The sequence below is a fragment of the Orbicella franksi genome, chromosome 11 (assembly GCF_964199315.1).
Source record: "Orbicella franksi chromosome 11, jaOrbFran1.1, whole genome shotgun sequence".
Taxonomy (NCBI): Eukaryota; Metazoa; Cnidaria; class Anthozoa; order Scleractinia; family Merulinidae; genus Orbicella; species Orbicella franksi.
The window spans coordinates 11,692,061-11,709,706 of NC_138155.1; the positions used below are offsets into that span (position 1 = coordinate 11,692,061).

General features: G+C 36.5%; 1 protein-coding gene across 1 annotated transcript; it reads right to left on the reverse strand.

Annotated features, from left to right (window-relative positions):
• Positions 1 to 168: 168 nt before the first annotated feature.
• Positions 169 to 1,950, reverse strand: LOC145503028 (histamine H2 receptor-like). Its single transcript, XM_081482452.1, has one exon. It carries the CDS (start codon positions 1,383 to 1,385, stop codon positions 351 to 353), a length of 1,035 nt encoding a protein of 344 aa, XP_081338578.1. The 5' UTR covers positions 1,386 to 1,950; the 3' UTR covers positions 169 to 350.
• Between the last annotated feature and the right edge of the window lie 15,696 nt (positions 1,951 to 17,646).

Sequence of the window (17,646 nt, forward strand, 5' to 3'; positions counted from 1 at the left end):
TGAAAATGGCCGGCGTTTTCACTCTGAAAACGCATCAAATGTTTTTCGTCCACGCTACGCCAAAGGAATTTGAAAACCCAACAATCAACGGTCATTTTGGATTTGGGGAAATCACATGATCATCGTGACGTCACTGTTGCCGAAAAACTCCTTTTTCAAAATGTTTTTTGTTTAAATTAAAACGTAAAGCCGGCGTTTTCAAATTCCTTTAGTTTGAAGAGCGTTTTCGAAAAGCTCCGTTGTTGTGACGGATCAATGTGGACTGTAGGCCTAGCCATAGATATAAAGCTGCGTCTTCAATTTTCTTAGACTTAATTAAAGTTCTCTTTTGTTTCCAGTCAACAAGTTGTTTACACTGAGGCCACAGGACCGTGACCCAGATTAGTTCCTCTTGTATATTCCATCTCCGATTCATCCTTACGCCAACTAAAAAACATCCTTTGAAAGATGCTTTTGACTCTGGATCTCAGGTCGTATTTTCTCAGAGTGTAAGTAAGCGGGTTGAACAAAGATGTACACAGACGCAGATAGTAGATGGTGATGACAACTAGGTAAGGTAACTTACCAGGGTGATGTTGTTGAACGAGCTCCAGAATGAAATACGGTAGCCAGAAGAGGACGTACAGGATTAGAAGCAGCACGCATGTTAACACAGCTCTCCGTTGGCGCCGTTGCAACTTCTTCTCGCGCCTTACAAACTCCGCGGGAAGATTTTCCCGCGCAATTCTCTGACACTGCCTGCGAAGCAATAGCAACATGTGCGCATCAAGGACGATCATGACAATTAGAGGAATAAAGAAGAACACGATGATGTTGAACAAAAAGTATATTGTTTCCTTCTCTTGGACCAGAGCCAAGTCTTCAACAGCTGTAGCAACGCTGACATTCCAAGTCCACGACAGGCGAACTAAAGACTGACCAAGACTGATTATCCATGTGATTGCAAGGACTGTAAAAACTCTACTGCGACGGACAATTTCAGGGTATCGTAAGGCCCACATAATATAAATGTAACGATCGCAGGTCATTACGGTGATGTGCAGCACGGTTGACAGGGCCATAAATGTGAAGAATATGATGGAACTCGTGCATACGGAGGTTAGGTGTGTAGCACTACTGCAGGTCACAAGGAGGGGAATGCCGACAAATCCCACCAGAAAGTCTGACACTGCTAAACTGGCCAAGATGATGTTGCTTGTAGTTCTCAGGCACGAGTAACAACTTATAAGCAAGATGACACTGCTATTTATCACCAGGACGAAAACCATGATAACCACGGCGGGTATTGTATCAGGAGGGATTCCAAAACTCGCAGAATTCCCAGGACGAGTATGGTTGTCTGCGGACCCCGTCATATTTCCTCCGTTACTAGTCTGATAAGTCATGGTCTGGTTGTGCGAATTTGTAGTTTCTTTGTTTAACACGCTTAGTGATCAACCGTTTGCTTGCCGGGAACGCTCATTCTCAAGGGGTGAACATAAATGATTGCCTTTAACTGCAAATAGTAAAAAAATATTCAATTTCTTTTCTAATGTAAGACTGCTCTGCGACTAGTATTTAAAATTACGACTATGCTCCCTTGCATGGTTCCGGGTAAGTTTCTGGAAGCCCAACTGATAGAAGCAATATTACATTCTCTAGTGTGATTAGTACGAGATTAAAATTTTTGCTGATCAAACAAATGATTTTGCAAAATCTTGCAAAGATTGCAAAACTACACCAAAACCCAAAATTTTCGAATAAACCTTGAAGCGAGAGTGAGTGAGAGTATGGAGAATATTTTCTTAAGCCGGTTGCAAAATCAATTTGGCTCTTTTTAATCAATTTTAACTTTTTTTCAGTTAATTAATGCAAACATTTAGATCCGTTTCCTGATTAATAAATTTGGTTTTACAGCTAAAGGGGTACCAAGCTGTTCATGTCTATTTACTGCTTGGGAACTTTTTGAGCCTGGAGCTTTATCAAAGTAGAATTTGCATCAAAATTAAGCCAAAATTCAAAGCAAGTAAATTACATGCTAGACATATTCCTCCAAAACATGACAGGTCAAAGTTGTTAAGCTGTGTTCAGAAGAAAATGTCAAATTTTCAACACAATATTTGTTTCAACGAAGAGCAGTTTTAAAATCTTTTACTTCAAAGTTATCAAGCTGTATTCAGGTTTAACTGAGTATGAAATACCACATTTTCAACACGGTATTCGCTTCAACGAAGAGCAGTTCTGAAATTTATTTCGTTTACGTGTTTGATTTAATTCCTTTCATTAATTGTCTTTTCAAGGGTCGAAGGATTAAGGAACATTTCCTGCGAGTGTTTGTGTATTTCTTCCTTTTACTCTCTGAAATTTAAATAGTCACAAGCTGTTTCCGAACATAACGATCTTGCATTGAAAAATGTCATGTAGCAATTTGCATCACAACCGATTTCTGAAGTCGAAGTCCAATTATAGCATTCAGCTCATTCCATTTCCTAAGGATGAAAAAGCTTCATTCAGCTGTTTATAATTAACTGCGTTGTAAAAATTGATCTCTACCTTCTAAAATTCACATGTAAATTAATATTCTAGATTTTGTCAGAGCAGTTTTTCTACATATTGAGTAAATGCTTCGAATTATTGTTTGATGTGGCTGTTTTTTCGGTAACTTTTTATCGGAGGGAAGCTCACTACTGCTCATGAGTCGATCGTGTTTAACTCGTTGCCTTTTGATTATTTTTTCCACCGCGAAACTATTAACTGCGAGTCTCGTTGTCTTTTCAACGATTCCGGTGAAATCAAAAGCTTATAATTATCCGCGAGAAACGCTAAAGGAAACTAACAAAATGGAAAGGTGAACGTCAGCAAAACTATCTTATGCTAATCCAAGTTTACCATGTCATAAGAGATACTGATCATGAAGCTTGATAATTTTGCACAAAAATGACACTATGCATCTTGTTGAAATAAAAATAAATAAAGTAAAAAAGCTCAAGCTGTTTACGGAACGAACTAGACTTTCTAGCTACTTTTTAGTGCCTTTTTTCACAAAATTGTTCTTGTTGATCTCGACATTTACTCCATCGTGGATCTCTTGACGGACCCGTTTTATATGATCATAAACCAGGCCTTCTTTTGCAGCGGGTTAGTGTTTTCTCGGTATCTAATGAGTACCTAAATCTGAGGATTGTTTCTCTCAAAATTTTAACTTCACATTTTCCTGACTGAGTGTAAAATATAAAACCACTAATGAAAGTAATACAAGCGTTAAAACAGAAAAAAAGCAGAAGCGCTAGCAAGCAAAGATCTTACGCATTGAACCGACCGAGCCATATGTACTTCTCTTCCCAACAGAAATTAACTTTGCGCATATAAATAACAGGATCTTTTCCAATCGAGTTACTAACCGTTTTTTCACGCAGAGAAATCCATGCCAAGCGGACACCGAGAACTCCTCGCTTGTCTCCATTTTAAAAAAAGCATTTTTCACACTGATTAATTAGCAGCGCACTTGGGAAAATGGAGAGAGATGCAGCTGTTTTGCCAATTTTATTTTTCTAGTTCGCGGAATCATGTAATTGTTTAGTATTATTTTTTCAAATACTTTATTCTACAACTCGATCGGTGGTCGTGTTTCCTAGCCAAGGTTAACAGAAACCCTTCGTGAAAACACCACGTGATCAGGCTTCAGACGAAACAAAATTAATTAGTATCTTTAGAAACCTTATCACCCATGGCATCATTGGAGCACCTTCTCATCGAAATTATCAGCTTCTGGTTATCAAAAACATATCTAAAGTTTTTATCACAGAGCCTAAACTTATACACATTTTTTTCCCTGCTAACATGGCCAGTTCCAAGATTGAAAAGATAACTTCTCTTTAGAAAATGCCGTACATATACACGACTGCGTTTATGAAAACCATGTCAATACTTTGAACCAAACCATGTAACCATATGCACTTTGATTTCATGACTTCTAAAGGCTTTAAAAATGGAAAAAATAGAGAAGAACAAGAAAAGGAAGATAAGAGAGTAGAAGGAAAAAAAGGCTACCATTCCTTTTAATTACCATATCATCTAATTTAAACTTTTAACACTGTTTTCATAAATCCAGAGATATATCTAATGCTAGTTTTTGAGAATTTCTGTGAGTGTGCGTCAAAGTATTCCCTATTGCTGAATATAATTTTCTAATTCGCCTATCTACTTGACATGGTAATAAAATGTGAAGAGAATTTCGAGTTTGGTTGAGCTTGAGGGTTTAGTGTATGAATGTATAAATTGTTATAGGGGCTTTAAAATGCACTGAAAAAAAAAATACGTGGATAAAATTTTGGTACAGGAAGATATATAAAGCGAGCAATTTAAAATACGTGTAGGCCACCTGCGTTATCCCGCTCGTCATTTAGAATAGTAACTGAAAACGCTTGTTCTTTTAAAACACGTCTACCTTACGCGGATGTCAAATTTTAAAATAAACTTATTTCGAATGCTATGATACTCCACCAAGTTAGCGCAATAACTGATTGCAAGAAATTGTTTTTTTTGGAATCAATCGCACCGTCACAATGTTCGTGGTTAGCTATCAGTATTCAGTGGGGGATGTCAAAAGAACAAACAGTAGGTCGAGTTTCTACGACTTCTGAATTTTATTCAATTGAAAAAGACATCCTACCAAGACTACTAAATGCTGCCGCTTCACAAAATGACTACAGTATACAGTAAGGTCTTCGGGAAAATGCGTGTTTTAAGGAGAGTTTGGCAATCTTCAGTTGAAAAGCTGATAAGGAAAAATTAAACGAAAAACAAGAAGGATATTTCTCAAAGAAACCACCTTGAAAACCCAAACCTTTAACACAGCCAACAAATTCTGCCTGTGTTTGTTAATATATAATGCCAATATGGCACATAGAAAGCACTTGGATTTTATTGAGGTTGGGATAAAATTGAAATTGAGCAATAGCTGACAGAAGTGGAGTAAACAATCGCACCGGAAACCGCAGGGATGTTTTTCTTGAAGATAATGGAATTATTAAAAACCGGTTTTGGAATATCAAGATTAATCATGAAAAATAAATATATCATGCATAGTGATTTCTGTCAGATAATCAATACATATATGCAATATCTTGAGGAGAGGTACCGACACAAAATATCAAAGATTTTTCAACACTTGTATCCAGTTGACAAAAAGAGCAAACAAAATTTTAATTTTTTTTTTTTTTTTGAAAATTTGATCAACCACACTGCAATGGCTGTCAATTCATAATTCAGAACCTCTCGAATAATTCAGTGAAAGTTTGCATACCTCTTTAGTTTAAACTTATGCTTCAACGTCCTGCTAATTAATAATATCTGGATTTGAAAACGAGCGCTAGATAGTGACTATTTTTTAGAATTTTCTCTTTCTGTTATGTCTGGATAGGACAACGACTGGTGTCTTGAAAACAAGACGACTCGTCGACGAATTATATAATTGTCTGGCAGTCTTTGCCTTTTTAAAAATGCATGAAGGAAAGTCTCCGGAATATTTTGGTTCTTTTTTCTTTTGCTTTGATTTTATGATATTATACGAGTAACAAAATGATTTGTCTGAGAACTGAACAATACACAGTAAGATTTCTACATTCAGCTTTGTTCATTCAAAATATTACTAGTGTGTAGCAATGATTTCGCATTTTCTATCTTTGGATATCATAACTAACGTCTTATCTTACCTTTTCAAAAACCAAATTCAGTATTACGGCTAGACAGTATGACTTTACGAATTAATGTTTTGATATACAAATCAAATAAAAGTATTCCTCGATTGTCAGACACATAAGCAAACAATTGTCAAATACTTGTGAAATGTTCGTGGCTAGTCTGACGCAGCGTTTCGTCTCGGCCAAGAGACTCTTCAGAGACCTTTAGAATTCAAAGGCAAACTCGTTGAGCATCACGCCCAAAGTCCCGTTCGCAAATTCTTGATGTTGACAGTCTGGCCCTCTATCGCAGAAGGATTCCCAACCGTACGTTCACGAGTTAAATTTATACAAAAGCTGGTGAACGTACGGTTGGGAATCCTTCTGCGATAGAGGGCCAGACTGTCAACATCAAGAATTTGCGAACGGGACTTTGGGCGTGATGCTCAACGAGTTTGCCTTTGAATTCTAAAGGTCTCTGAAGAGTCTCTTGGCCGAGACGAAACGCCGCGTCAGACTAGTCACGAACATTTCACAAGTATTTGTCAGACACATGTTTTTAAAAATACAAATCAGAATCATATAAAACTCCAAAAATCATAATCAAAATCAAAATCCTCTCGTAACCTCAGACAACATTAAGTAGTGAAGGGTACATGGTATTTTTCATTATGCGAGCAAAGCGCACCTCAAAACCACATTTGATAAAGCTGCAATACCGTCTTAATCGGTTCTAAGATAAACATCGACCTAAGGATGTCAAATCTGTTCAAGGACGCAAAAATTGCTCACACTTGCATGGGTGTAACAAAGAATCATTTCTATTTTCTTTGAAAGAAAAGTTCAATAAATTAACTGAGTACTACGTACCTCAGTAGAACTTTTTTCAGCCCAATCCGGTGAAGAGATGCTAACACGTAAGCTTATCAAAAACTGAACTGTTATTAATACTTCACCCAAGTTATGTTCGCATGTGGAGGCAAAATCTGATAACTGGTTAGTGCTTTCATTTTAAGTGAGTGGAAAACAGATCTTCAGCGTTTATGAGTGCCACGCAAAAATTTGCATACCTTTCAGTACCTGTTCATCGCGAATGACTAACAAAGTATAATTTGTGCGGGGGAGGAGAGGGGGAAATTAAAACCAACGCAAATATCATTCGTCATCGACTGGAGAAAACTTCCATGTGAGAAGCTTTTATATTACATCTAACAGTCGCTTTTGTTTTTCTTAAACTTAACTTGAAAGCAGTCCACATTTCCATTGCAAAATCTGGTTGCGTGGCAAATTTTACACCATGTTTCTTGAACATTCAGCTTACATGACAAATGTTCTCGTATGCTTCAATTCCAGACTCGTTAAAAACTAGCAAACGAACAATATGTAATCTAGTCTAACACGGCAGAAATTTAACGGAGAGAAAAATTGTTGTTTTCTTTAAGTGAAGATTAGCATTTGCAACATAAAATGAATAACTTATTTTGGGCTTTTCATAGTTTTATTTATCGATAGTTTTTATCCCATTAGTTAAATTCTTCTAGTATCCTAAGCTAAAACGGAGAGTTTCATCCCTTTTCTAGTTATGATTTAAAATTTACTGGTAAGAGCCAATAAAGCCATGGGTTGAGTTATTCAAGCACGTCGCATCCATGCTGTAAGAAATATTGAAGCCATCAATAGTTCTAGTATTGAAACTCTTAAACACATACCTCGAGATGAGTTCGTCAGGAAAGGAAGGCAAATAAATATCCCCTTATAAGGGTTGCATGTTGTAGTTGCCTTTTCTTTCTTCACAGCATAGTTGTCTTAGCTTTTATCAAAGAGCTTTACTTCAGTTTGCCGATGCTGTTCGAAAGAGTACTTCCTTATAAATATCGTTCGTCTTAAGTGCAAAAGAACTGGTCAATAAACCCATTATTAATAGAATGTTTCATCAGGTCTCATCAGAAAAACTCTACAGAAAAGCCTTTGATTAGTCATAAATAAACCTTAACAGCCAGTGACGTCATTGTGCTTATTTCCTTACATTCATCCAATCAACTTGAGTCTTCTAAATTGCAACTAACAACGCATGGTAATTATAGCTAACGAAAATGTTTACTTCTATGTCGTACGAAATTTAAAGCACCTGGAATCTTGAATTGAAGCAATTATTTCCTCCGTATGTGGCTAAATATAGAATGGTAAATAAATAGTTTTAATTGAATTTGGATGTGGTTAGTTGCATGTATTTTTCTGCATTTAAGTTCAAGAAGCAAAATATGTTGTAAAGAAGGTTTAAAGAGATTCGTTGAAAGCGTTGGATTTGGAACAATCGGAAAAATCAATCTATTTTTTGTTTGTTCTTATTTTTCGACGTGCGGGAGTTTGTTCGTGACCGGAAAGAAGCAGCAATAATTACAGAAGAATGATTTGTTTTTAGCAGCAAAATGTTTCTGAATAATTTTGTAGAGTACAGTACTTGGTTTGGCGAACCAAATTTCGATATTCTAAGGGACACGTAATATGCCATGACAGACTGTATTGAAATTCCAACAACTATCACATTATTGAAAAAAATTACTTTTGGGAGCAGCGATGTCGCAGTGGTGAGAGCGCTCACCTCCCTCCAATGTGCCCCAGCTGCAGGTTCGATTCCGACCCGGTGCCACATATGGGTCGAGTTTGCTGTTGGTTCTAGCCTTGCTCGAAGGGTTTCCTCCGTTTTAAATTGCACTCATCTAAAGGTTCGTGCAATTTTGAGAGAAATTTCAAATGTCACTCGTGGTGTAAATACCTAATTACATTTGCATTCAAATGGTTATTTACCAATACTAAACAGGATGTTTTCACGATAATTGAAGTCACTTTTTAATACCAAATATAATAAAATAATGGTTCAAAAAGGTAGAAAAATACGGAACAGGGAATAACATGCAAAGGTGGTTAATATTTGGCAAGATATCAAAAGATTATCACAACACAAAGCTTGTTCTTCATTCTTTAACAAGGAATAACAAGCCAAGATGGTTAACATTTGGCAGGATGGAGTATAATTATGACAACACAAAACTTGAAAACAAAATGTGCTTATTTCTTTCAGGTTGTACTAGCTCGTAAAACGTGTTCCGCAAAGCAACGTAACTTGAACCGTGAACCGTAAACCGTGTACCGCGATTTACCATCATTGAATTATTCTCAAAACAAAGAACCACCAGGCTTTCAGTTTAATTTGTCAGCAAGATGGCTTTTGTGGCACACACCTATATAATCGTTTGAAAGAAAATAGATTTAGTGACCCTCTACAACACTACGTCTACTCAAAATATAAAGAAATTAGAATTCCTATACACCCGCTTTGAGAGAAGTGGATGTTGGTCGTAGTGACGCAAACAGAACATTTTTACAGTAGAAGAAGAGTGGGAGTTATATCGACACCATGCAAGAATAATTGCCTTGATAACAGATCTTACATGTATCACAATTATGATGGATCAAGAGGTAATTGTTCTTATCTGCCTAGTCTGTTGCCATTTAAAACTTTAAAAAAATGCCATATTCAATTTTTAAAGGACACGTCACCGTTTGCGCATTTTCAACTTCGTCGTTTGTGATCCGAGTTAATCTTCTCCCGCATTTCACAACCTTGTTTCTCTATGGTTTATTATTGCCTCTTTGGTGTTTTTCTATCTTAGTAAACAGTTATTTTCAAGTTTCCTTTGATTTAAAAGTAATTTTATACGTGGACAAAAGTAACTCAAAATACCCTGACTGAGCTTCTATAATATCCCTTGAAAACGAATTTACCTCGAAAACTAAGCTATCATTGGCTGTATTTGTCTGTTTAGTGAATTAATTACTAAATTTATACGATGGTCGCAATTTCCCTTCACCTGGCCTACAGATTTTTCCTTTTGTTACTTTTTCTTAAAAAAAATTCTGCTTTGGGACCTCGTAGTGAAAGACAGAGAGACAGACAGAAAGACAGCCAGCCAGCCAGCCAGCCAGACAGACAGACAGACTGACTGACTGACTGTCAGACCGTCAGACTTTACGGGAAAAGTGTAAACGCACTTTTCTTGTCTTGATCTGTTTCAACCAAGAAGATATTACCAAATTAGATTATGAGCTCGAGATTTGTATGAAGTGATTGATAGTAGATGACGCCGAAGGCCGAATCAGCTATACTACCCCAGAGATGTCGAAAGCATATAATCTAATTCTGTTAGTAGAAATCTAACTGAAATTTCACAAATGATTTTTTCCATTTGTTTTATTCTATTTATTAAAAGTTCTTATAGACTTATAGACTGCATATTGCTGCAGACAGACAGGGACAGATGAAATCATATTCGCTGGGAGATTTGCCACCAGATTCTAGAAGCTAGATGAAATTTTACATTTTTTATATTGACCGAGTCAGTCTAAGCTTAGTCTTAACTCCCGAAAATTCAGTAAAAGACGTCTTTTCTTCACGCGGGTATAAGAACCCTTGTTCAAGAAACTCTTGACGTGGCTCACTCTGATTGGTTGGTGGGCGCAAGTAATGACCGAGTATAATTTATTACGTGTTACGTCGTCGGTATGGCTCTTTCCGGTCGGTTTCTAGATACCTTGAGCTTGGGAAATAATGAACCGAACGAAGAGAAAAGAAGAGAAAACATTTCTAAAAGTAAAACGTAAAAAAAAACTCGTGTGAACTCTCCATTTAGGTGGCTGGCTAGTATACTGCGGGACTACATAGCAAAATATTTGGTTGGTAAGTTGACCTTTCGACAAAAATTTGATTGCAAGATTCCTAGCAAAAGCTAAGCAAAATAGATATATAAGACGATCGGTAAAATAATCGTGCACATATATCGTATAGACTTATCGTTTCTTCGATTAGAAGCTTTTAATCAAATAACCGTCCACATGAACTCATTCTGTAAGGCTCGCTGTCGAGATAATCTTTGCCATTGAGAGACAACAAAAGGATTAATCGCCCCCGGCTTTTATTCGAGGAAATGGGGTAACACGATACATGACACAAATGTATTAACATGATTTACAAGCGGAGGCAGAAACTTAGAGTAATTTACTGAGCCACTGACGTAGGAAATTAACAACTAATTGAGTTGTGGCTCAATGCACTTTGCTATATTTTAACTCAATGAAAAAGATCCTCTCTTTGTAATGGTTGACCATTAAAAGCCGAAGAAATTGTTCAGATCTGTCAGAATAAATGAAGTCTGATTAACAGGATTTTTCTTTTTTATACTATGCAATCCATTACCAACTGTACAATGAGTTCGTTAATTGACACAAGAAATATTAGCGGGACATGTAACGCACGCTATTCCGGCCTATTAACTATTCACTAAAGCAATGTAAATTTCAGTTTTGTCATCAATTATTCAAAACTTCCAACTGATTTTAAACTTTCCTTTCAATTACATGACCAAGACAATCTTAGGGACCATTTCACATTTTGTGAAATAGACAGAATCGTGAAAGATACCAAAATATTTCAAATTTGAAAGCGACAAAGGTAACTGTATAACTCAAAAAGTAATAAACAGATTGTCTGAATAGTTTTTAGTTTATTTTGTTATCTCTAATGCCCATCCTCTTCAGATCAATAAATCCCCAGCTATTTTCTCATCAAAGCAATTGTTGTGCCTTGGTGCAGCATTTTAAGAAAGCCTTTCAAAATTCCTAATTTTGCGATAAAATTGTCGTAGTATGTGACTGGAAATTTCTCAAAATTTAAATAAAGTGTACTTATACTTTATGTTTCAAGAGGATCTGATTTGTGCGTGGTCTGATATTTTAAAATAAATTTTCAAAAAATTAATTGTGGCAGAGGTAATTAGACTTGTGTGTTTTCTTCAATTTTAAGAACGTTTAAGCTTACAGTTACCCTAAAAACCCCGAAATGGAAAAAGAATATTCCTTATTTGCCTTTTGCCTCTTCAAAGCCTTCGATCATTATCTCGTCTCTTTGGCACTCGTTTGCTATTTTTATTTTTTGTTATTATTACTTTTTTTACGCATGGTTAAAATTTAAATTTGCACCGAAGCTCAATATCGTTGGTGCGGCGTGACACCTTATTTCAATGGGCTATACTTTTGTTAATGGCATAAAAGATTAACTGACTGTTTCGGACTACGATTCATTCCTGGTTTTGATATCCATTAGGTTTCTCGGTTGTTTCACGAATGAATATTACTAGCTATGTTTTCAGCGAATGGGGAAAAAATAGCAATAAGAGCTCATTGAAACAGCCTTACAATTTTTTAATGCCGTTATATATTGCATTGGATTTCAGTGATCGAGCGTGCAAAGAACTATAGCAGAATGCGAGATATTCTTTTATTAAAAACACCGTAAAAAGAGTCGTGCTTCTTTCAATCATTGCTGAGGCCACGGTTATATATCACTGATCCGCTTCAGGTTTTATATTTTGATGGGTTTGCCACAAGTTTCATATCTTACATAAACACTTTTAAATATAATTTGCGCGTACATGCAAACCGCTGCAATGCCATGCACCTTAAGATGCAATTCAACATTCAGAGTGAACGGCAAAAACGATGTTACCCATACGGTTAGTCAGACTGCGTTTAACCGTTAAACTGAGCTCGTCTTTTGAGAAAGCAAACTAAAATAAATAAATCAATACTCGTTTATGATTTGTGAAAAATCTGAATTTCATCAACAAAAATTGTGCTATAGCCATGGTGTTGTTAATTGCATGAGTGATTAAACGAATATATGAAGTATCTACCAGCGACTGCATGATATGTATTAGGTTTGTTTCAGTTTTTGCTTTTTCTTTCACAAGATAAGTCTCGTATTGACTACAGAGACTACAATACTGAGAAAATACTCTTTGTGAAGCAAATTACATTGGGTTATATCCGCATTCTCTCTCGGGATATCAAGAAAAAGTTTCAAAATAAGCGACTTACCGTTGTCTTCCTTTTTAAATCTTCCTTTGAGATGAGATTTCGCATTGGAACGAAGTTTACTCGAATACTTGGTGGCTTCCGCACCAAATGACAGTTCGTATTCGACCAAACTAATTTATGCATTCAAACTTTACTTCTAATGTTTCCTAAGACAATAATGCTTTGGCATGAATTATTTATTAACCGTAAATGACGGACAACCTCGTAATCACGTCTAATAAATTTGTTCTCCTTGGCGAATGTCATATTTAAGCGGTATAAGCTGATTGGACCAGTAAGAAATCGATATTGCGACAGAATTATTTGTTAAGGAAATAATTCCGATTATTATTTGTCCAGTACTCACGGAATACACGATATCCAAGAATAATTCTTGGCTCGAAAAGAGCTGACACTATTTCAATGAAGGCTGTGCATGTGTAGCACAAGTGCTGGTTTGTTAAAGAAGCGATTTTTCAATTCTTAGCAGCGATTCTCAATTTTCTCTAGAGAGATTTGAATAAGAAACCGCTGTCACCATCAAGTGGGTGAACCTTACACGGAAGGCACTTCGGGTTCGCCAATGTTAGCGTCCATCGATAAATAATATATTAAACTAAAACTGTCATTTTCAATCTTCATTGTACCTCTGTTTTCAACTGTCAATGCCTGCCATTATACTCTTTGTACCAAATAGAAGAACCATAGGACTCCACGAAACTCAAAAGTGATAAAATAAGTGAAAAGTGAACAATATGTAACTGGAAACTCAATTTTTCTGCGTATCCCAAATTCGCACAGTAATTTGGGATTAATTAAGAATTCGCTTACACAGTAATTTAAGTAATTCATGTTGTTGATTGCCTGTAATTTTCTTAAACATAAGAAATGTAAAATTTATTTTATATGTAACTTAACAATGAGTCGGCACAATGTGAATTGCAGGGCGTGGAGTCGAGGACCTCACCGAAAATGAGCAAAAAAAAAAAATGATATCGCAGTTTCGTCCTTTAATTCAAAAAATCAAATGATTATTTTGTCGTGAAAGTGTCATGAAATAAAGTATTGAAATTAAGTAATTTTCCTACGATAGAGAGCTTTTTAAATAAAGCATTTCTCAAACATTGCATTAGATTTTAAAGCAGTAAAGTTCTATATGGACAAACTTAGAAAACTGTTCGCTATCAAGGCTTTTTCGTAACAGTTGATGAATGCATGGTAATGTGTAAAGAGTTTAAATCTATCAAAGCTGACTACAATCTCTTCAAATCATCTTTCGATTATCAATTCATTATCTAATATCTGAGTTTTCCGTCGTTTAGGAAGATGTAGAAGAAGGTGACTGCATTAAACCTGTTGAAATTTATTACGAGGCTTTATCACAAGCACTGATGCAGCGAACAATTTCACTCCAAGATAGCAGACGTTTTGGTTTGCTTCTGTTAATACGAGGAGGCACCGAGAATCTGCTCTTTGGGTCTTTTATTTCTCGGGCTACTGTCTTGCACAGTCTTCGTCTAACTTCTACTACTTCTGCTTCTACGACTTGACAAACAAATACATACTCATTTAAACATCCTATCGTTAGCTATGTGTGGGCCACACGGGTCGAACTGACCTTGGAGGATTAAACATTCTTTTAGAATACTAACCCTAACACATTTACGCGACTTTAAGAAACGAAAAACAAAGTTCTTATAACAACAAATAGAAACTAAAGTTTAGAGAGCAGAAGCCTAAGCAGGATCTTTCGTGGGAGATCCAGACCAAGGCCAGTAGACGAACCCAAACATGACCATCGATGGGGTATGTTAATCGAAGCTTAAGTAAGATGAACAACTTGGAGTCACAAGACTCTCTGTGTGGGCAATCGGGCCACAAGACTAACTTGGTTGCTGCAAAATGATAAGCAATTGATGATCACGAACGAAAACTACTCAATTCTATAAAAGTTATTGAGCTTCATAACAGACCGTGATATTTGAAAATACTATCAAATTGCACCAGCCCTATACGTATACACGAGTGCAATTTGAAAGAATTTACAAATATCACGAGTAGTGTAAATCCTTAATTACTCGAGCCTTCATACGATTACCCATTTATTATACGACTGGGAAGTCCCGAAAGCGCTAGCGTTAATTTGCACTGCAGAGTAAATTAAAAATTAACGATAAGTTGACCAGCTCTTAGCCAATCACAATGAAGTAATTTTTTCAATTATATAATAACTGCTATTTATCTCGAATCTCGAGTAAAGTAAACGACATCAATTTCAAGACAGGTATGACGGAATGAAACAGAAGCAAAACGTTTGCCAGAAGATCTACAAAACTTCTTCGAAGTTAATTGTCGCACGACGGAAAGTCTTAGCCACTGTTTTTCCAATAGTTCAAAGTATTCGTGCTTTCTGTAGTTCGTTTTAGAAATAAATCCTTCGTTTCGTTTTAACACAAATGTAACTGAAGCGGCAGTTGGTCGAGAGGGTGAGCTCATGAGCGCGCTCAAAACTCAGTAAGTGCCGGCGGATGAGACCCTAGTGTGTGACCATTCAAATGAAAGCTATTGAGCAGTACTTTCGTTTGGTACTGGAGCATTGTGCTTCAGAGGTGACATATATAGCTCGTCGACCTCATCGCCCGATGAAGACTAGCAGTATGCAGCCGAAAGGTCGCGATGTACATCACAAGTGAGCTCATTGTGAGGTCTTGTGAGACATGCGCAAATAATGCACCATACAACTGTGCTTCACCACGATGAAAAATCACGGCTTTTTGTACCACATAAAAGTATATACCTGTAGAAATGTACTAACACTGGGTAGAAATAGGGAAAATCTTTTCTATTTCTATTCTATTTTTTTTTATTCTTTTCAAATTCTTAAGTAATATTGAAAAGTATATTTGCCAATAGTCATCCCTCACGAGATAATTGTAATGCAACGGAAATTTTTTCAGGCTTTCCTCGAGACCCCGTCAACACACTACACCGGCAGAATTTGATAACGGCGTTTTCACTCTGAACACGCATCATGCAAATGTTTTGCGTCCACACTACGCCAGAGAAATTTGAAAACGCAACAATCACCGGTCACTTTGGATTCGTGTTTGAGGAGAACTTGGTCAGGGAAATCACATATTATCGTTATGTGATAATTTTAGAAAAGCTCCCTTTTTAAAGTATTTTTCGTCCGCACTAAAAGTGCAAAGCGGCGTTTTCAAATTCCTCCAGTTTAAAGAGCGTTTACGAGAAACTCCGTTTGCGGGACGGATTAGTGTGGACAGTAGGCCTAACCGGAGAAATAAAGCTTTGTAGTGTGGACGGGGCCTAAATATTCAAACTGGTGCCCGAGTCCCTTGAACAATCGGATCAATAAGCATTTTACTTTAAACCAATCAGAAACCGAAGCAAATTTAAAGTTGTTTTTCGCGCCTTTTTTCTCGCAATAAGTCATTTCCAAGTTGCTTTTTACCTCTGTTTCAAAATGAGTCTCAGTGCACATATTGAAATGGTTTCTCTTGTACGTTCCTTGTTGTGCAAATTTAACTCATTTCCGTATGAAATCTTGTGTACCAGGACTCGTTTTGAAACAGAGGTAAAAAGCAACTCGGATATGGCTTATTGACACTGGTTGCAAGGTTTTCTTTTGAGTTGTGATTGGTTCGTTGCCTTGTTCAAGTGTTGTGAATGTACTGGTTATGTTACGACAATGAAAACGGAACGATACAAGGGCATAACAGAGGAAATAAAAATTCACAGCCGGTTTGGCGCTCGGATTAATGAAGTCTCACCGAAACGTGATAGACTTCTTTCTTGGAAGAATCTACCTCAGGCAATTCCGTTAATATTAACACGATTAGACGTGCTAAAAGTCTAATTACACGTATAATTTCCGTGTGAATATTGCCCTCGGACCTTCAAATGACAGTACAGTAAATGTTTTAAGGTTCTTAATAAATTATCAAGTTACAAAAAAGAGATCGCTTGTGAGTGAGATAATTGAGAGAACCTATGTCCGTCAGTTGTTATCGGCAAAAATTGACTTGGAGAGATAAATTCCAGTTCTATTAAATATGCTGATTTTATGAACTTTATTCATTTTGAAAAAATAACTAAAATTGATGTTCCACTCTTAAACTAAACGAAATTTGTCGAGACACCACGCCGTTTTGAAATAAAATTTACCCACGTCAATTACGTTTATTTTCAAACCAGTTGGCAAAATATCGCCTTCTACTATTGTAAACGGAAAATTGGTCGTTTATCAAAGTTACGGGGTAAAAACCAGCTCCAAGCTTTGTTTGTTTTTGAGTCAAGGAGCTCAACAAGGATAGGAAATTAAAGACGGCGAAAGACATGAAGATATCTAAATTAAAGCCAAACAAGGTGTCACCTCTCCGAGTATATTTAATATCTAATATCCGATTTTATTTTTCATTTTGTCAATCAATCATTATTTTATTTCCACACTAAACAACTCATATTCTTTCCTTTTATCTCTTCCACTGTACATACATACACACATACATTACTTACAATCGGATTTCAGAGTAGCTTATGCAGCTAATATCTCCGAGCATTTAACCATCAGATGAGAGATAGACCGCCACCTACTCTTTTCGATTGGTGTGTGGGTTCTTTTACGTCCCACAGAATTAATTATGAAGAGTTGTGAGACGGGTCTACGGTTTAACGTCCTTATCCGAGAAGACTAGAAAGTCTAACCATTTGCTGATGTCACTACAAAGGCAGCACTTGCTCCTCAATTATTTAAAGACTCTGAGTGTTGGTACAGCCGGGGTTTCAACCCGCGACTTCTCCCACTGAGCTAAGCGGTCGGCTTTGAACCTTGTCCATTAAATTTGACAAAACGTGATGTGTTTTTGTGTCGAATTAACAATTTTTGACTGCAGTCACTCCAAATGTAAACGTTAGAAATTAATATCTATTTGCACAACTCAAAAAAGGGAAAGCGAATGAAATATCAAAGAAAGTCTGAGGGTGAACTTGTTAACTGATGCTATTAGGGTTTGAGTCCACTTTAAAAAATAAATAAATAAAGCCCTGGGTTTAA

Coding starts and splice junctions, on each gene's coding strand:
- LOC145503028 (XM_081482452.1), bottom strand. CDS start 1,385: ATGACTTATCAGACTAGTAACGGAGGAAATATGACGGGGTCCGCAGAC.